Below are 21799 nucleotides of genomic sequence, written 5' to 3' on the forward strand. Positions count from 1 at the left end.
ATTTTGTTGTTTAACTGTGTTGCTAAAGTTTTGTAAGAGATCTCCCAGGACTGTTTTTGTTCATGGATAGCTAATTGTTTTATCTTTGTGGGAGGACAGAAGCTGCCATTTTAGTGGTTATTCTCTTGGCTGGGGCCCTTACTGAGATTTCAGGATGGATTCTGAAATTTGTTATGATGACCAGCCTTGCATATGATTCTGATGGTTCTATTTGTACTCTGCTCACCTCACCACACTTGCTACATGGTGGGCATGGCACATTCAGTGATAGAATCAAAGTCCAGAAAAATCCTGATGTGGCTGACTCTAACAAAATTAGATTTGAAGAGGGTAAAAATGAAAGATGATGAAAGATGTTAGAAATTTGGAGTTTCAGATACATACCCACACATACATTGTGGTAAGGTTTTATTTCTTTTGAATACTGCCATTGGTGGTTATATTAAATGTGTAATAACATTTCCTCTAAAGTTTTCTTAACTAGAAACTAGATTTTATTAAATGAAGATCTTATATCACTAGCATGGTATGAAGGATTCTAGCATCATCTACAGTTTCTTTTTCCAAAGTCTGTCTCTCCCTTGCATCAATTGTAGCCCATTGGTTACTGATGGTAGTGAATGTGGACTGACTGTACAGAATCCACAATCTTTTCCCAAGAAAAGGAGCCACATATTTTACCCTAATCATGAGGTCATGATTGTCACCTGTGGCCAAGAATGGATCAGTTTTTGTCATTTCTTAAACTGTCACCCTATTATTTAGGACTTTACTTCTTTTTGGGTTACAGTAAAGATTCTTTTTTTTCCCCTTTCTTTAAAAATTGTTATTTTTATCTTTATTTAAAATTTAAGTTTTTAATTTCTTGATTTTAGAGACAGGAAGAGAGAGAGAGACATTGATTTTGTTATTCCACTTACTTATGCGTTCATTGGTTGCTTGTTCTTGTATGTGTCCTGACCAGAGATTGAATCTGTAACTTTGGCATATTGTAATGATGTGCTAACCAACCAAACTACCTGGCCAGGGCCAGTTAGTGTTATTTTTATTTGTGTTATTTTTGGTGTAGGTTTATGTGCCCAAAAAAGACATTTAATACTTCCATAGAAAAAAATGTCACTGTTTTTCTTTTTAACTTTCCCCCCTCAATAAATACAGGGGTGAGCAAAAGCAGGTTTACAGTAGTTCATATGGAAAATATAATACTCACTAAATAATAATACAAGAATAAACTCTAATTCACTTACTTACAACTGTAAGCGTGCTTTTGCTCATTCCTGTATTTTGCAATCCTATTTTGCGCCAGTTATTGTGCTAGGCATTAGGGTACAATAATGAATGATTCCTGTTCCCAATATAGAGATTCATTTAGTGATGGACATGGGGAAGCAATACCTGAATAAAATAATAGAAATTCTGTGAAAGAAACAAAAAATAAGTTAACATAGAGTGTAACATGTGAGAGACCTATCTATTTTAGATAGGATGGCTGGGGAAGGTTAGCAGAGCAGCCATTTGAGGGAGAGTTGAAGAACTTTATAGAGAACTAGAAGACCGGTGCACAAAAATTTGTGCACTCGGGGGGGTCCCTCAGCCTGGCCTGTGCCCTCTCGCAGTCTGGGACCCCTTGGGGGATGACCACTTGCTGGTTAGGCCTGCTCCCTGGGGGATTGGGCCTAAGCTAGCAGTCAGACATCCCTCTGGCAGCCCGGGAGCCCTCGGGGGATGTCCACTTGCCAGTGGGGAGCAGGCCTAAGCTGCAGTCGGACATCCTTAGCACTGCTGAGGAGGCGGGAGAGGCTCTCACCACCACCGCTGTACTGGCAGCCATCAGCCTGGCTCGTGGCTGAGCAGAGCTCCCCCTGTGGGAGCACACTGACCACCAGGGGACAGCTCCTGCATTGAGCATCTGCCCCCTGGTGGTCAGTGTGTGCCATAGGGACCAGTCATTCCCAGTCATTCTGCTGTTAGGGTCAATTTGCATATTACCCTTTTATTATATAGGAGTGCCTGGCCAGCCTGGGTGAGAGGCTGATGGCTGTTTGCAGACTGGCCACAGCCCCTTCAGTGTGGGGGTCCCCACTGGGGTGCCTGGCCATCCTGGGTGAGGGGCTGAGGGCCCTTTTTAGGCTGGTCACACTCCCTTCAGTGTGGGGGTCCCCACTGGGGTGCCTGGCCATCCTGGATGAGGGGCTGAGGGCCATTTTCAGGCTGGCTAAGTCCCCCAGCAGGGACCCTGACCCTATGAGGGTGTGGCCAGCCTGGGTGAGGGGCTGATGACTGTTTGCAGGCTGACCACAACCCCCAGCCACCCAAGCTCCCAGTGGAGGCTGGCTGGAAGCAGGTATCTGGGACTTATTTGTCTTCTATAATTGAAACTTTGTTTCCATGAGCGGAGGCCACAGCCGGCTCAGGGCAGGTGGGAAGCTTGGCTTCCTCCATCACCCGGGCAACCAAGCCTCCTGCTTGCTCCAGCTCCGTGGCTGCCAGCTGCCATCTTGGTTGGGTTAATTTGCATATAGTTGCTCTGATTGGCTGGTGGGTGTGGCTTAGGGCATAGCAAAGGTACAGTCAATTAGCATCTTTGTCTTTTATTAGTGTAGATACCGTATGTACCAAGGTACTGAGATGAGGTGGGGAGGAGCTGAATTAGAATTATCTTTTTCACAGTGTGAAGCTAAGTTGGGGAAGACAAGAAAGCAAAGGATGGAATGATAGAAATGCAGATCCTTATTGATTGTGGGGCAAGGTATTTTCAGTATATTGAGAAATGAACACGGGCATGTAGGAAAGGTATTGAATCGTATTAGGGTATGGTTAAAAGATGTGGACATGAGAAATCAGTTAAGAGACTGTTTTACTAGGCTAGAAGAGAGTATCTGTGGCTTGGACCAGTGTGGTGGCATTTGAGAGTGAGGGAGGTTAATTGATTCAATAACTATTTTGGAGATAAGATGAAAACAGCATGTAGGATGTGTGAGCAGGGTTAGGAAGGGAGAATCAGTTATGCCACCAAGATTTTGGGAATGTATGACCAACAAGGTGGAGATTCTTACTGAAGACTTAAGGACTATAGAAAGCTTTTTTTGTGAAGATGTCTTTTGGACTTAAGTGTGAAACCCAAGTTGAGAAGTCAGTCATTTGGATAGATGGGTCCCCTCCCTCCTTCCCTCCCTTCCTTCCTTCCTCCCTCCCCCCCCCCCCCCCCCCCCCCCCCCCCCCCTCCCCCCCTCCCTCCCTCCCTCCCTCCCTCCCTTCCTTCCTTCCTTCCTTCCTTCCTTCCTTCCTTCCTTCCTTCCTTCCTTCCTTCCTTCCTTTTTCAGAGAAGAGGTTTCAGATCAAGATATAAATGTGGAAAACATCAGTACAAAAATATAGAATTTAAGTCATAGAGTGGATGAGATAATTTAAGATAGTATAGAGAAGGCAGAGAGCTCAAGGACTAACCTTAACTTCACAATTTAGATACTGATGAGAGAGGGAGATTGATAAACAGTTGGCAGGAGGAAAACCAAGAGTATGTTGTGCTGGGAGCTAATGAAGAAACAGTTTATAGGAAGGAGGAGTGCCAGATGCTTCTTGTGATGATGAATAAGGTGAAGACTGTTTGCTCATCAGGCTTGGCAACATGGAAGTTTTTGGATACATTTCAAGACTGGTTTTGGTGGAGTTGTGGGCAGGTACTGATTGGAATGGGCAAGTGAGTGAGTGGGAGTTTGTAAGGAAGGGGGATAATGAGTGTAGAATCTTGAGAACCCCAGTATGTTCATGAAAGGGATAGGGACATGGAAGGCAATATAGGGCTAAGAAAAGCACTGGAGTTTGACTTTTTTTTTTTTTAAGATAGGATAGGATGTTAAGTTGAACCATAAGAAATTGGTGACAGCCCTAACCGGTTTGGCTCAGTGGATAGAGCATCAGCCTGTGGACTCAAGGGTCCCAGGTTCGATTCTGGTCAAGGACATGTACCTTGGTTGCGGGCACATACCCAATAGGGAGTGTGCAGGAGGGAGCTGATCGATGTTTCTCTCTCATCGATGTTTCTAACTTTCTACCCCTCTCCCTTCCTCTCTGTAAAAAAAACCCAAAAAACCAATAAAATATATTTTAAAAAAAGAAATTGGTGACATATGACTACTTTTGACTTACGAGAATGTCAGTTTTGTATAGTTTGACCTAATAAGACATGTTATATTATTGAGAATGTCTTGCTTTTAGAAGGGGACTTTGACGAAGCAGTGTTGAGAGTTTAACCACAAAATATAGCCTTTGAGCAACCGAGAGAGATGGGGTTGGAGCTCACCAGCAGTGTTGACCTTTGAAGTAGGGAGAGGAGAAGGCACATGTTTTTTTTCATTGTAACAGGAAGGAAGAAGAAGGTGCGCAGATTCAGCATGCCTCAGTGATCACAGTGATGCCAGTCCCAGCAACTCATGTCTTACCCAGGGGCAAATAATTACATAAGACTTTTTTCAGATAATTTATAGACACACATTGATTGATATTGTTCAGAGGGCTGAGTGGTTACTGATCCTATTTTGCCTTGTAGTAGGCTCTAAATTTTCTCTCTCAAAAGTCTTTGATATCAGTGAATTTTTTTTTTTTGCTCAGTTTTTCTCTCACCAAAAGCAGAAAAAAATCAAATATCATGATCTCCTTCCCCACTCCTCAGCAGTGCAACACCATGGCCTCCCTAGAGAACTGATTAGCAAATCAAAAAATAAAGTGGTTTTCTCATAAGTAATTTTTTTTGTACTATAGGAACTTGTCTTTTTCAATATCACCATTGGTACTCTTTGACTTGTCATCATATGAAACACTACCTATCATTTCTATTATTTTAATATAGACTATGAGCATATCCTTTTAAGGTCATACTACTCTTCTCTGTCTTATACAGAATTTGCTTATGAAGTGTATGCATCTCAAAAATTTCAGCTATTTGGAGGGAGATTTTACTTCCCTGCATAATATAGTTTAAAAAATAATTTCCATTGAACCACTATGTTGACATATCTCTAGGCCACAGTTTTCTCCATGAACTTCATTCAGTACAGTATTCCAGGTATTAAACATTGATTGTATCTTTAAAGCAACAATGATACTGAAATCATCTTTAGTGCTTGCAGGATCCTTTTTCATGAAACATCCATCTCCTATAATGTTTGTTTGGAATAATACTCTCTTCCATGGGTTATGGGACCAGGAAGGAGCCCTCTTCTTTCTCGATGTGTGTTTGTTGAACTATAGGCAGCTTTGCTGTGTGCATGGCTTCAGAATTACCTTTTTCTGAAAGTACAGGAAGATCTGGAGAAAGTCAGTGCTCATATATTCTTTTATACACTATTAAGTGTCTGATAAAACATGTGGCACCTTTCAAAGCTCTAGGATGGTGATATTTATTTATTTATTTATTTATTTATTTATTTATATATAGCCTTTCCAGCACAACTTTTAATTTTCTTTGGAATCAATGTCTTTTCCCCTTTAACATTTTTTTTAAAATATATATTTTATTGATTTTTTACAGAGAGGAAGGGAGAGAGATAGAGAGTTAGAAACATCGATGAGAGAGAAACATTGATCAGCTGCCTCCTGCACATCTCCTACTGGGGATGTGCCCGCAACCCAGGTACATGCCCTTGACCGGAATCGAACCTGGGACCTTTCAGTCCGCAGGCCGACGCTCTATCCACTGAGCCAAACCGGTTTCGGCACATTTTTAAGAATTTATTTTGAATTATAGTTGACATAATATTATATTAGTTTCAGGTATACAGCATAGTGATTTAACATTTATAAACCTTACAAAGTGATCACCACAAGTCTAGTAACCATCTGTCATCATACATACTTATAACAATATTATTGGGGTGATACTTTAGACTAAGCTAAGGCTTTATTTTATGGAGATGTGTAGCTTTACTACAGGCATAATAAGTCAATGTGTTCGAATTCTGCTTGCAATCAGAATAACTTGATTTACTGTTGTTACCTGCTGTGGTAGAAATTGCAAACATCACTGAAGTAGACTTGCATTTTCAGCATTGGAAATATTCAATAGAATTCATCAGGAGTGATTTCAAAAAGCTGTGGTGGTGTGATAAATGAGTGAAGAAAAGTTTTCCCCTTATTTCAGATAGCCTTTGATAGTATGTCTGTTTTAGAAAATAGGTACAGATTAGTCAGCTGTGTACCTGGCTCTCAAATATTTTTAGCTTCTTTTGAGTGAACTTTGGGTTATGCCAAGAGTCCTCTATGGCCTTTCTTCTGAGAACGCTCAACCAACATCAATGTGTGCTTATAAAAAAGGGCTTGTAGTATATATAACACTACTCAACAGCTTTGCTGACCTGGAGTCTACATGATTCAACTAGTTTTTCTTTGAACCGTGAACTAGTGTTGTACTGATCATCAGGTTTCCTTTGCTTTGCCATTTCTAGTCATGAACTGATCTATATTCTCTGTCTTGCTTTTCACTAGGGGCTTATCTTTCAGGATGAGTTCTGTGCTAAAATGTCGCACTTCCTGCTTCTATATATGCTGATGAACAGGCTTCAGAGTTCTACTTTGTGGAGACATGCCACCCCACCTAGAGATGACAGATATCTTAAAGGACTGCAGTTTTGATGTGTGTGGGGCTATTTCTGTCTCTATTAAGTAGAGAGGCTTATGAGAGCATCTTTGAAGTCTGAGGAGGTACATGTCTGTCTTGTGCTCCTTGTTTCTCCTACATCAGGGCTTTGAGTATTCATCTCCAGTGTTATCTCTCCCACCTACCTCCCAAGGTAATTTGCTGCTGATTTGCTTCTAATTTTGGCTACTTTTTTTTCTTATTCTAAAATGTCTTCCCTTGTCCCTTCAGACTTATGTCAGTTTTCAGTTTGCTAAAATGGCCTTCTTTTGGTAGACAGCAGTCTGTTGACTTCTCTCCCTTGTTGAGCTGACCAGTAACATGGGAGTAAAAACTTTGTTTCTTTCAGCCTCCCCATTACAAAAACAACTGTTCATAACAGACAAAAGAGGAAGCCTAGCTGGTGTGGCTCAGTTGGTTGAGCATCATCCTATGTCCTGAGAGTTCGCCAGTTCTATTCCCTGCCAGGGCACATGCCTGGGTTATGGGCTCAGTTCCCAGTAGGAGGTGTGCAGGGGGAAGGCAATTGATGTTTCTCTCTTTCCCTTCCCTTACTTTCTTTGTAAAATATAAAAACATTTTTTAAAGGAATATAAATGCTCATAACCAGTTTTTACCATCTCAAGTATGTATTATTTTTCAAAAGGGGATCATCATGTCATATATACTATTTTATTCATACATACTATTTTAAAACTGCCTTTTCTCCACTGTATCTCCTGAGAGTACCTTCTCATATATTTTTATTTAAAAAATTATATCCCTAACTTTTCAGTCCCTGAAAACTGTTCTGTGATATTAGATATTGACCAGTCCTTCATTTTTGGACATTTAGTGTTTTAGCTTCTTTTCTGTTTTCCCTTCCTCCTTTCTGTCTTTCTGTTACTTACTGGTGATAGAATTTTATGTTTCTGAGTATCTAGAGTTGTTTGTTCACTATCCATATAGTTATTTTATTAAGCTCTAATATGGACTTCTGGGGGAAAAGGGTAGGTTATTTCTAGTTACAATGTCCTTTTGTGTGTGTGTTTAGATAGGGACTCATATCTTATGCATTCCTGCCTTCCCAGTATGTAGCATTATACCTGGCACAGTGGGTGTTCACTAAAAAATTATAGTTGCTTTCCAGAAATACGAAGGCCATTTGGCAAATTTATGACTATCTACTCTGTATTTGTAACCCTTGGAATAGGAGTGAGCAAGAGAGAGATTGTCCTTGCTCTCATAAGCTAAGGTGTTATTCTATATAGCAAGGTTTATGTTATAGAGAGACAAGCCTCTATAATTAATGTGAGGATCAATTAAAAACCTAAAGTCACACAATGTAGTATAGCCGGTCTAAATGACTTAATAATGTGTGGTTACTTGCGGGGGGGGGGGGGGGGGGCGCAATTCATGTCAGTTTTTTTTCAAGCTTATGGCTAATTAACAGTTGACTAACTGATTTCTATAGATCACAGTTCTTATTTAGGATTGTCCACTAGTGTTACTGATTGAGATGAAATGATTGTTTTCAGGTTTAAAGGTCACTTTTTGACTTTTGGGAATAACTAGAATCTTTTACAGTTAAATTTAAAGTTTTATACCTGAATATAATATGTTATTGTACTTAGTGATTTTAGAGACCAAAAGATATTTTAGGGCTGGGTGTGGGGGTAATAGGAAATATATCCCCCAATATTTTTTGTACGTCTGTTGCTCTTTTTAAAATATGATTAAAGAAAGATTGCAGCCATGGAGAAGATTTTCTGCTGTAAATTTGTATTTCAACCATTCAGCGATTAATGCTTTCTATGACCTCACTTATAAAAGTGGAAAGTGAAGCGTGAGTGGCTGCCCCCTTGAGCAGGCACATAATTTTTTTAAAAAATATGGGTGTCTCAGAGCTATGTTAGAGTTTCATATAGCTGCCTCTTTTTTATTGTAGGGCCAGCTCTCAATGTTGCAAGAAAAAATAGACCATTTGGAGCATTTGCTAGCTGAGAATAATGAGATCATCTCAAATATTAGAGATTCAGTCATCAATTTGAGCGAGTCTGTGGAGGATGGGCCAAAAAGTTCACAAGGCAATTTCAGCCAACGTGCTGGCTCACCTTTTCTGCCATCGAAAAAATTGTCCCTCACAGTTGACCCTGAAGACTGTCTATTTGCTTCACAAAGTGGAAGTCAGAATGCAGATGTGCAGGTAATGTATGCATTAGTTAATAATCACTGGGTCTTGTTTTTTTAGATTTGATCTGGTATCTGTTCTTACTTAGTAAGTTATTTAAATTCTCTGGATTCTAGTTTCTGTGATTTGATTAATTACAAGATCATTAATATTCTTTTTTAGTGATAAAATTCCATAATTCTGTGCTTCTAATTTTTTATTTTATTTTATACTTTGTGAATATGGCCATTTTGTATACTTCTTCAGTCTTGTTTTTTTGTAACAGTTGGAGATCTTTAGAGTTTAAATTTGGCCAAAGAAATTTTCTTGCCTTCTTTTGGAGAGTACAAGAAGAGCCCTCCTCTTACTATGTCACTGTTATACATTATAGCTTTCGCATAGTGTAGGGTTAGATTCTTTTTGCTGAATATGCCTTTATGAGAAGGAAGAGAAATATTCTAGAGTTGTACTGTCCATTATGGCAGCCACATGTGGCTACTGAATTTGAAATGTGTCTAGTTTGAATTGAAACGTGCTTGAAATATAATTTACACACAAAGTGTTGAAGATTTAGTATGAAAAAAAATAATCTATAAAGTATCTTGTTCATTTTTATATTGATTACATATTGAGATAGTAGTATTTTGAATATATTGGCCTAAAATAAAATATGTCATCAAAACTAATTTTGCCTATCCCATTTTACTACAAAATTTAAAATTACATATTTGGCTTGCATTATTCTCTTTGATCACATTGTTCTAGAGCAGGAGTGGGCAAACTTTTTGACTCGAGGGCCACAATGGGTTCTTAAACTGGACGGGAGGGCCGGAACAAAAGCATGGATGGAGTGTTTGTGTGAACTAATATAAATTCAAAGTAAACATCATTACATAAAAGGGTACGGTCTTTTTTTTCAATAGTTTTATTCATTTCAAACGGCCGGATCCGGCCTGCTGGCCGTAGTTTGCCCACGGCTGTTCTAGAGGATAGTGGAGTTGAAGACTAGGAAAGAAGAACTTTTGCCTTTCTTAAACTTCGGGTGTGACACTCATATTTTTTAGTTCTGCAAAACAGCAGAGAGCTATAGACTTAACCTTATACCTAGGCCAGAAATTGGAACTTGGTGACAGGACCCTATGGGGTGAATATTTTAAACTTGGATAAAATGAGTTGGCTGTGTCCTGGCTTCTAAGTAGGAATTTTTATTAACTCCTGGGGAAAGAGAACATGGTATGACTTTGAGGACATGGCTCACAGGCCAAGCTGAAAACTGGGAACAGTGGAGCTGGCCAGGTCTTATGCCTGCAACCTCATCAGCTAGTGTGTGGCCAGGTTCAGATAGGATTAGGAACCTATCCTGTGATTTGAAGGGATATCTGTTTCTGTGAGGCTTGGCTTTGTTCAGGTTTTAATTCACTCCTTTTAAAGAGGAACAAAAAAACTTTTTTTTGGTAGGGGTGGGTCTAAATTTGGGATGGACAGAAAGAAGGTAGGAGCAACCATGGAATGCAAGCAGAGGGAGGCAGCAGGACTGGGAGTTCTGCAGACTAAAGAAAGAACTGGGAGAAATAGCAGAGACTGCTAACACATCCTCCCTTGGCCAGCTGGTTCCCAAAGATTTGTTGACTTATCCTTAGAGCATTGTATTTTACTTTATTAAAGTCATAAATTCTGAAGTGAGAAATATATTATTGCCTTAAAATACTTTGTATTCACTTTTATGTAGTTTGCTTGATATCTTTAAAAAGTTTTCTAACTCATTTATGTATTAACTAGCGGCCCGGTGCACGAATTCATGCACATTGAAAGGAAATTAATTAGAAGAAATATTTTAATATTGCTATTCGTCCTTTCTCTATAATAGAAGTGTCAACCAAATTCACGATCGATAATGACAGATCAAAACACACATGTGCAATTAGCACCAGCGAGAGCTTTATATATGTCCTAATGTATTTATTTATATGTATTTATATATATCCAAAATATCAGACATATTGGTCAGAGGTAAGGCAAGGGTGAAATTTTACCAAAGGATGTTTCTGTTGTCATATTTAATATTATAGAGAGTATGGAGAATAAAAATTTTTAGGGTTTTTATTTTGAGGGAGAGGGCAATATTTTTTCCTTGTGTTCAAAATATATTATTATGTAGAAGGAATTCTGCTTTGGAAACTTAGAAAGCGTTTGAACACTTAAAAGCTAAATCTCAATTTAAAAATATTCTTCCATTTTTAACCTAGTCAATCTTGTTGTAGTTTTATTTTTAGAATAAAAAAGGTAAACATAACATATGCTAAATGAAAGAATATAAATAGATGCATTTTCATTAAGATACAGATTTTAAAATATAAGAGATTGAGTATAAAATAATGACCACTTGAAGTAAAAGTAATTTTCAGTAAATTGTTTTTTAATCTGGTCATAATTAATTTTTTTGGTTTGCTGTTTAGTTACTACCTATTCCTATTAAATTGTATTGGAAATAAAGCAGGGGAAGAGGAATTGAATGAAATTATTTTTTTTATTAGAAGCAGATGGGGAAGGGGGTTACTAATCAGGATAGTTATGTAATCTAGGTAGCATTTTAAGCCTTTGAATGGTGATTAATGTTTTCTGCCTTGAACCCTTCATTTCTACAGAAATAGCTTTATCTTGTAAAATATATACTTAAAGTACAACAATAAGTAATTTTGAACAAATATTTTTCAGCATTAAGTTTAAATTAATAATGGTTATACATAATTAAATCTTTTATTTGTCTTTTATATTTTTAGATGTTGGATGTTTACAGTTTAATTCCTTTTGACAATCCAGATGGTGGAGTTTGGAAACAAGGATTTGACATTACCTATAAACTTAATGACTGGGACACTAAGCCCCTTCAAGTCTTTGTGGTGCCTCATTCCCATAATGATCCAGGTAAAATTTGCACTTCAAAAAAACTGGAGGTTATTAAACCCCCTATAGGCACAGACTAGTTTAATGAGAATCTGGTGGCACCCACTTCTCAAATTTTTGAGAAATGTTCCCTGACTTTAAACAGTATTATATTCCTTTTATATGTCATTGTATTTTTGAGTTCTTACTTGGTTAATTTATGTACCATTTAAAGATAAAAGTCGTGCAGTATGAAGTAGTAATAACACAAAGAAGGTTTTAGCCCTGGAGGACAAAAGTTGTACACATTTAAGGCACTGATCATTCATTTTAGTTACTTAGTGTAACATACTACATGGGAGAATTATTTTGTGCCCATAAATTCTACATTTAAAAAGTCAGAATGCACATGGGAAAGCTTGAGTCTTTAAAATGGAGAAGTAGTACAAAATGATTAAGAGACAGACATGGGTGAGTCCCAAACTCATCATGTCCAGAGTGTTAGATCTTCAGGTAAATTACTTAATCTAAGAGTAAGTTTTTTTGCAGGTAGAATCAGGATAAAGTACTTCATAGGAAGTCTAAAGGCATGGTACACGGCCCAAAATTAACTGCTATCATTATCATTGTTGTAATTGTTGTTTCATATGATGACTTTTGTTTTTTATTGGGGCCAGATATTTTTTTCCCCGAGGTAAGTGGAAATCCTAAAATTATAATGGGAAATATGATTTTGTGTGTATACTTGTTAGTGTGAATACACAGGCACAGAGTAAATGCCCAATGAATGTATTTGTAGAATTTTTTTTTTTTGGAATGTACTTCCAAAGACTTCTTTTTTGGAAGGACTTATTGATACTTCTGCACTGAGTTGCCAGATTATTATGACCACCTGACGTTTGTAGGCAAATTAGCTATAATTTTGCGCTGAAGTTGCTAGAGGGCCAGACCATTATAAATAGGGAAGCAGGTTGTTTACCACGATAGTGGAAGTGATTTTTTTTTCTGAAGATATGGGTAAACAACGCGATTTAACAGCCTTTGAATGTGGGATATATTTGAACATGAGTGGCCAGATTATTATGACCACCTGACGTATGTAGGCAAATTAGCCGTACACTGCATTGTATGGGATATGGAAGCCGAAGGCCTGTTCGAACACGTTTGCTGTCTGCAGTTACCAAGATAAAACATCTCCAATTCGCACAGGAACACAAGGATTGGACAGTTGAGCATTGGAAAAAAATCATGTGGTCCGATGAATCACGTTTCCAGTTGCATCATGCAGATGGCAGAGTGAGAATTTGGCGGAAACAGCATGAAAGCATGCACCCCACATGCATGAGTGATCATTTCTTAAGGTCTGAAGGAGCTATGGGGTCTTTTCTGGTGTTTTTTTTGTCTGGTCTCATGAGCAAGTTGCCAGGAGGTTGTTCCAACTCAGGGCTGAGGAACTGAAACATAACTTAGGTCAAGATGTTGTCTTTAGTCTGCCAGAGATCCAGACTATGTGACTATTAGTCAGGTCCAGGCTTCTGCTGCCTCAGAGGTTGCTGATTATTGGGGAGGAAAGGCTATGCCTGGGAGGTGGCAAGAGAGAGATAGAGGAGAGGGAGAGAATTTCTGGAGCTAAGTTTTAAAACTCAATTTAATAAAAGTCATAAGGACCCTTGGCTGTTTTTTTTTATTTGTTTGTTTGTTTTGTTTTCTATATTAGACACACTCAGCGAGGTGAGGTGTTTAAACTTCACATATGGGATCTGCAACTGCCTGTAGACTATAGATATTTTTTTCTATAAACCTCATTCACTCTGAAATATTCTCTTGGTGAGTCAAATAGCAACAGAGACACTTGTAGTGAATGGATTGTTCTCTCATCTATTCTCTGTCGATCATGTGTAGTTTAATTCTTGGCACTTAATTGAGTGTGTGATGTGATTCCATTGTCTATTTTCTGTAGGGTTTTTTTTGTTTGTTTGTTTTAAATATATTTTATTGATTTTTTACAGAGAGGAAGGGAGAGAGATAGAGAGTTAGAAACATCGATGAGAGAGAAACATCGATCAGCTGCCTCCTGCACATCTCCCACTGGGAATGTGCCCGCAACCCAGGTACATGCCCTTGACCAGAATTGAACCCGGGACCCTTGAGTCCGCAGGCCGACGCTCTATCCACTGAGCCAAACCGGTTTCGGCTTCTGTAGGTTTATAAATATAATTTGCAGTGTACCTTGTAGGTCCTCATGTGAACCCAGCTTCCTTCCCTTTTATTATTTTTTAAAGACCTTTATTATCCTTTCCCCCTTTCTGCTATCTTCAATTTCCATAAATCTCATTCTTGTTATCTACAACATGGGCACTTAACTATAATAATAAAATGAGCAGTTTACTAGGCACTATGCCAAATGTTTTATAAACATCTGATGCCCCCAATAACCCTGGAAGGTTGGTGCCACTATTCATGATGAGGGGTTACCAACCTGCCAAGCTTACATAGGTAGTGGCAACAGAACATTTTCCTGATAGTTTATCTGGATCTCCCATGTGAGTATACTAGAATGGCAGAATACTAGTATGTGTCTTCTATTATAGTCTATCCTCATTGCCAGCCTACACTTGGCATATCGTAATTGCTATGTATATGTGAGGCCTTTTCTGATCTACCTCCATGCCCCTGAACAGCTTTACAGCTTTCTCACATTGTACACACACACACACACACACACACACACACAGTTTCCACATAGGCACACGTAAATATTTATAGCATTTTTTTCTGGGTCTCCTCACTAGAATGTAAGTTCAATGAGGACTCAGACTTTGTCTTATTAACCACTGGGTGGCTGATGCCTAGAACAGTAACCAGCACACAGTACAGCTCATTTAGTTAAATAAGATAATGAATTAAGGAATCTGACTCTGCAGATTCGGATGAAATATTTAACCTTGGCTCATGATTTTAACTCCGTTTTCTTCTTCACATTGTCTACTTATTTCTATTTAAAAAATATCTTATTTAGAATAAACGTTGTAATTTTAAATACTAGAAACAGATTATATCAACTTCATCAAGGGCAGGGATTCCTCTGCCTTCTAGACTTTGTTTAATTTGCACTGTAGTTAGTATGTTGTTTTGTGAGAAAACATCCTTAATAACTGTTCCTGACTGCAATAAAAGGTATCCTCATAATCACAATTGAATCTTTTTGTCTTAGTAAATGATGTTAATGACTCTTACCCTCAGGCCCTTCTCTACCTGAAGGAAAAATAATGGTGAGAAACAGACCTTGAAATCTATATAATGTTATTAATCAATGTCACCCCAAAAAAATTTAGAATAAGACAGGGAGGGTGAGGGCATGTGCTGGGGGTTGGGGGTGGATGGGGAGAGGTCAAGGGGGGGGAAAAGGAGACTTAAGTAAGATTTTAAACAATAAAGAATTTAAATTTAAAAAATAAATTTAATTTAAAAAATTTTAGAATAAAATACCTCTATAACAAAAACAAAAACAGTAAAGTGATTTTTGCTACGAAGCAAAATTCTAGAGGAAAGAACTGCTGACTTTTCTTAATAATTTTCACCGCTTCTTAACAAATGTAGAATTTAGATAAACTAAATTATGAATCATTCAGATCATGAAAAACCACTTTTTTCTGTGGAGGACAGAAGATAAGTGTACTTGCATCACAAGTCAAATGTGACTGTGTAATGGGGAAGTCTTTGGGAAATACTCCTAAATGGAAGTGCAATTAGGCAGCTTACTTCCTAAATGAGATTTATAGAGATTTATTTTTATTTTTTGCAGCAACAGTTTAAAACAAACTAGCTCAGTAATTTGTTTCATCAGTGAAGTTTTATCTGTTGAGGATAGAAATTTGAAATAGGTATTTTAAAAATTCATGTATTTAGTTCCCCAACTTAAATAATTATGTTGCTCTGTTTTTTATATATGTAGATATTTTTCTATTTGGTCCACCTTGGTAATACCTCACAAGAAAGATAAATTTCAGTTATGTTTGTATTTTAATACAATTTCTAATTATGTCTTCTTTCTGTCCATAAGGACATGTAACAATTGTCATACAATATTTTGTGTGGTTTACATTAGTTCAAAGAAAATTGGAAACAAATTGTTAAGTAAATGCTGATAACTTTTCACTGTTGCACTTTTGACAGTTTTGAATCATGGACCATGAAATTAAATGTTAGTTGATTGATACATGTTCATGTTGTATTTAATAAGCTGATTAAAACACAATTATAGCACCTTTGTATCTATAATCTTAATTCTTTGCTTCCCACCAGTTAAATTGCTGAAATATTTAGGCAATTTTTCTTCAGAGAAATCATAGTGTGTAGAGAGAAGATAAGGTATACTAAATGGAAAGTTGGACAGCATATTGTTAAGCAATTTGTGAAAATGAACATCGGAAAATAATTCCTCATGTGGAATGACTCCAAAATAGAAGGAAGGTCTAGGTGCAGGAGTCATACCTCAACATAATTTTCTTTTGTGCATTTGTAGAATTTTAAAAAATATACATTTTTATTGATTTCAAAGAGAGGAAGAGGAAGGGAGAGAGAGATAGAAACATCTCTGATGAGAGAGAATCATGGATTGGCTGCCTCCTGCATGGCTTCTACTGGGGATCAAGCCTGCAACTCAGGAATCCAGCCATAACCTCCTGGTTCATGTATTGATGTTCAACCACTGAGCCACATCGGCCAGGCCATTTGCAGAATTTTAATTGACCTGAATGATTAGGATTTTTCACCTTTTTTTTTTTTAATTAAGAAAACAGATTTTTGCATTTAATATTATAAGATAATTTGAAATGAGTTTATATATCCTTAATCTTTAAAGTTTGTGAAAAAGAACAAAAACATGTGAGGATATCACAGAGTAATGTTATTTTAAGTTTTTTTCTGTTCAAATATTGTTAGGCATAGTCAGATGAAAACAGTTCTGGTCAGCCATAGTGGGGCACAGCCTAGGTAAAGTCAGAGTCAGTGGAGACCTAGAACTCTGGCTGTCAAGGGCACTGCCAAGTGAAATGTGGTGATCGGGAGAGGGAGAGATTTGTATATGAGCACAGTTTGGGGAGTACTTGGTTCTGTTTAGCTATTGTGGGATAATTTGAGCTCTTTGGTTTTGGCTATTGTGAACGGGGACTTTGAGTTTCTGGAGCTGAGATATTCTGAGGAAGAACTGAGAACTGGCATTCATTGCCTGTTCTGCATCAGGGAAGTGTTGGGTGCGTTACTTCATGTCAACCATTCTGCAACCCTGAAAAGTGGTAAAGTAAACCCCATTTATGAGGCAAGGGCAGTGAGGCTAAGTAAGTATAGTCATTTCTTCTTTCAGGGTCAGTTAGTTATAAATTGACAGAGGCTGGTGAACTGCAGCTCAGATTTGCCTGATTCTGAAATGCATGTTCTTTCTGTTTACCATGCCACATCTTAAGATACTTTATTTAGTTTAAATAACTTCATTTTTTTTCTTTATGGGCATTCGGTAATTCAGTGCATTTATTTGAACTTTATGTTGTTAATAGGGTTGCCAAATTTAAAAATAAAAAAGTCTGCTCAGTTAAATTTGAATTTCAGGTAAACAATGAAAATGTTTTAGTATACACACACACACACACACACACACACACACACACCACATATATACCAAATATCATGAGATCTATTTGTACTAAACATTTATTCATTATTTATCTGAAATTAAAATTTAACTGTCAACCTGTATTTTATCTGGTGATCTTAAATGTTAAGAAAATGGTGTCATTTAAGATAAATATTTACATGGCTCTTTAGAATTGTCTTTTTAAGATATCTCTAGAATTGATATAATAAGGTTCTCTTTTCAGAGGGGGAAAAATCTATTTGGGCTCTGACGGGGCCGCATCCCTTAGGAGCACATATGTCAAGTAGCACTTAAGAGATGTAGGTGGTCATTAAACACCTCCCAGCTCCCCCCCCCCCCATTTCAGTTACTTTACTTTTGTCTGTCTTTCGAGCCTGGATGCTTCAGAGCTCACCAGTGCCCTGATTATACAAATAATTGCTAGTACTTGTGGGAATTTACTCTTTCGGGCACTCTCCTAGGTATTTCACATATGTTAAATCCACTACTGCTCTCTGCAATTTTATGACAAAAGTAATACTGTTAAACTGGTAAGAACAGATACTACATTTGATCTTAGCCAAAAAGCTGAGAAGTGATAAAAAAAAAAGTAATACTATTACCCTCATTTCATAGATGAGAAAACTGAGGCAGAAGAAAGGATAAGTAATATGTCTAAGGAAGGGCTGGGTTTGAACCATGACTTGTAACCTTTATTTAACATTGCCTCTTTTTAGGTAATGCTTCTGAAACAACAGGCAGAGCTTCTAGGAGGAAAGTCTTTTCTAGCCAAATGTCATCTATGTTATGTTATTAATCATATAAAACATTTTCTTGACTACTAGAGGCTGGATGCACAAAATTCATGCAAGGGGCTCAGCCCTCGCAGTCCTGGCTGCCTCGGTCCTCACAGCCCCAGCTTCGTCCGGAAGGTCGTCCAGATGGTCATTCTGCTGTTTGGTATAATTAGCATATTAGCTCTTTATTATATAGGGTCTTGCAAAAGGAGGCATCTCCTGCACTGTTTCCTATTCTTTTTTTCCCCTGGTCTATCCCTATTTAAATGGATGTTTCTGTCCTTAGTGCTGCATTAATATATGAGATGGTGAGTGGTTTTCCTCATTGCTACATATTTTACAATTAAAAAGTTACTTAGAAACAGTATTCTCCAGCTTTTAAAATAGTTTCTTTCAGAAACTTTGATAATTTGCCCACTTTTTGCCCAATCATAAGGCTAAGTAGCCGCCTCATATATTCTAAGAGTAACTCCTCAAAGGAAATCAGTTTTTCTTTTACTTCTAATGATGTCTCATATTATAGACACTTTGCATGATTTCAAACAACCAGGCTCTATTTGGAGGAGATTTATTAGGACTGAAGTGTCCTCATTTGGTGTGAGTCCTTAAAAAGGGAGGGAAATTACTTTAGCACAGATTTTAGAAATTATTTTGGACGTTGATCTCACAATTGTAGGTATCAGGTATCAGCATATGCAGGTTGTTTAAAGGGCATTTAGAAAAGCAATATAGTAAGGGGTCACAGTTGGATATTACACATATCCAGCTGCAGGTTGAACAAAACCCCAGCTGTGCTAACAGCAATGCAATGGGTTCTTGTGGTGTGGGATAGAATTTCCAGTGACAGCATCTCTTACCAAGGTTCAGAATGTGCTGTATGGAACTTAATGCAAGTGAAACTGATATGCTTTGAAAACTATTAGATCACATTGAATTACCTGGAAAAAAAATGGTTAGGTTATTTTGGAAACCCAAGTCCAAAAGCATTTAGAGGAATCAGCAGGTTTATAGGTTTCAAAACATTCATGGGTCTTTAGAAAACCTGAGCTTAATTTTACTCCTCTCTCTTGGAAACTTTAGTCAGTTACTACGCTCTCTTCTTTTTGCCTCTTTGACCTCTTATTTATCTCTGTCTCTTTCCATTGCAATTCACTAACCATTTTTTAGCAGAATTATTGTAATGGCCTCATTTCCTGTTTCTCTTTTACTTTATGTTTTTTATTCTATCCTTTACATTTACAGTTATTTTTCAAAGCACAAATCAGAAAACCTTAACTTTATTTCTCCTAAGTTTTCAGTAAGAAACAAAAATGGTTCAGAAGGTTTGCAGTGATCTGACCCCCACTTCTGTTTTTATTTTTCAACATGCTCCCTTCAAGTAAGCTGCAATGCAGCCATACCTAGCTGCCTTCTGCTCCCTGAAATCGACATGTGCCTTCATGGCTTAGTGCCTTTTCCATATGCTCTTGCTTCAATTTGGAAATACCACCTTTTTCCTCCATCCAGATGATGACTAATCTAAGAATCTCTCTTCTTTCCTTCTGGTAGGAATTTACCATTTCTTTATGCTTACAGCATTTGTTCATGTTTTCACTATAGAATCTGTTTTCATTAGCTTAGCTTTATTGCTTTGCCCTCATTAATGATGCTTGTTTGAATGAATAAACTAGATCAGAACATTAATTAAAACTCTTTCACTGTTTATTTTTTGGGGGAAAACAAGCTTAATTTATAATAGAAATGTTGGAGTTTAAATTAATCAGCAACATATGTGAGTTATGGTAATACCAATTAAGGTTGTATGTGACCCCTTAAGTGTAAGACTGGAAGTTGCAGTCAAATATTGAAGGATTTAACAAGTGATGGAAGAAACCTGTTGATAGAGAATAATTTAATTACTAAAATTAAGAAGCTTTCTTTTTTATGTGGCCTATTATATTTATTTTTAGATTTGAGAATATCACATTAAAATGGAAATAACTTGAAGCTTAAGTTGCATTTTTAAAATGTTTACTTGCATATAATTATTTTTGACTCAAAATCTTTGTTTCCTTAACAGTTGGTACCTGTTTAACTTTTGAGTGGAATTAATGTTCTCATTAAAAATCATTATTGTAGTAGTTAAAACCATAATAGTGTAACAATGATTTGAAGGACATGACTTTTTCAAGATGTGTGTTTTAAATCATTTTAGGGCTGACAGAGCCTCTTCAGATATTAAATATAAACCTAAAGATAATGGTCAAAAATTATTAGGTTAGGATCAGAAAAGTCAGTGAACATATAAAGCTAGTAATGTATGCTATCTTTTACTTTTGGTTTCCTTTCTAGTTGCAGTAATAAATTTGCATTCATATTCCACATACCTTTTTTTCAGTCCCTTTGGCCATACATCATCATTCATCTATCAAGTGCTTATTGAACTCTTGCTGTTGTAGACTTCGAACCAGGTGCTAGTTTCATGAGAATTAACTTATTTGAAGTTTAGGTTGGCATATTTCCAAGGCCTGCATTTAATATTTACAGGACCTGAGGCAGAAAGTACAGGAGACCCTCAGACTCTATGTCTAAACAATTAATAATTATAAATCAGACTAATACATTGCAAATTTAATAGGTCCTTTCCACCTGCCTTGGGAAGTAGCTCAGTGATCTAGAAGGCCAAGTGCAGGTTTAGATTGCTGGGGTTCCAGTTCCCCACAGGAATGTGGTGGTGTGTGGGGGAGTCAGCCTATGGGGCAGCCCAAACCCTCTCCCTCTAGACTGGCCCTCTAGCAAACTAGGTGGGCCCCTTCTTGCAGAGACACTAACACTCTTTCCACACCCTACAAACAGCAGCCCCTTGGCCACTGCTCCGTCTGGGGAAGTTATTACCTGCAAGGTTGACTGCCTAGACAGGGAGACTCCAGAAGCCTGCTTAGGGTTATTTAGACACAGATTCCTGGGTCCTGGGACTCATTATGGCAGGGCAGGGCAGGCTCTGAATGGGCACGTTCTTTGCCCTGTGGATTTATCTTGTGGAAAAAGATGTTTTCAGAGAATGAATTGGGAGATCCCTCCAAAGTCCAGAACTCAGAGTGGGGCACTCTTGCCTAGATCCTAAGTGTGATACTGTGTATGCCCATGAACCAAATAAAACTAAGTGTTCCTTAAGAGAATCAGATAGATCTCTACATAGTCTCTAGTCCAGCCGTGGGCAAACTACGTCCCGCGGGCCGGATCTGGCCCGTTTGAAATGAATAAAACTAAAAAAAAAAAAAGACCGTACCCTTTTATGTAATGATGTTTACTTTGACTTTATATTAGTTCACACAAACACTCCATCCATGCTTTTGTTCCGGCCCTCCGGTCCAGTTTAAGAACCCATTGTGGCCCTCGAGTCAAAAAGTTTGCCCACCCCTGCTCTAGACTTTGAAGCTAGATCAAGAGTCCAAATTTTTTAAAAATTGTGCTTTTTCAGTGAGCAATTAGTAAGTGTTTGTTTGTTCACATTAAAAACAAGCAATAGAGTTTTCAACTTTATTAGTTCTATATTTTAGAACTTTATTTTTTGTGATAAAATAATATTAAATTTGGAATTATGCCTGCTTTATAGAACTTCTAATTATGTATTCTTTGTTTTAAATATTTCCCCATTTATTTAAAATAGCAATAAGCCATTTTATGGAGGATAGTGTTGTTAGAGTGCAAAAGACTAAAAGGGA

The 21799-nt window shown here is 37.5% G+C and overlaps 1 protein-coding gene and 1 pseudogene across 8 annotated transcripts in view; one reads left to right on the top strand and one right to left on the bottom strand.

The window, feature by feature from the left end:
* Positions 1-21799, top strand: part of MAN2A1 (mannosidase alpha class 2A member 1) — a 166124-nt gene that overhangs the window by 17203 nt on the left and 127122 nt on the right. For 4 of the 8 annotated variants that reach the window (XM_036309636.1, XM_036309635.1, XM_036309633.1 and 1 more), the window contains exons 2-3: positions 8562-8819; positions 11564-11708. The exons of 1 other annotated variant lie outside the window; for it this stretch is intronic. In XM_036309636.1, coding sequence (XP_036165529.1) covers positions 8562-8819; positions 11564-11708 — 403 coding nt within the window. Of the gene's footprint in view, positions 1-8561; positions 8820-11563; positions 11709-13002; positions 13028-18204; positions 18259-19474; positions 19640-21799 lie in introns of those variants that run through there. 3 more of the 8 variants (XM_036309639.1, XM_036309642.1, XM_036309637.1) reach the window with 3 other exon arrangements.
* On the bottom strand, positions 17790-17898 carry LOC118657257 (annotated as a pseudogene).

This window comes from Myotis myotis, unplaced genomic scaffold (genome assembly GCF_014108235.1).
Source record: "Myotis myotis isolate mMyoMyo1 unplaced genomic scaffold, mMyoMyo1.p scaffold_m19_p_5, whole genome shotgun sequence".
NCBI classification, from domain to species: domain Eukaryota; kingdom Metazoa; phylum Chordata; class Mammalia; order Chiroptera; family Vespertilionidae; genus Myotis; species Myotis myotis.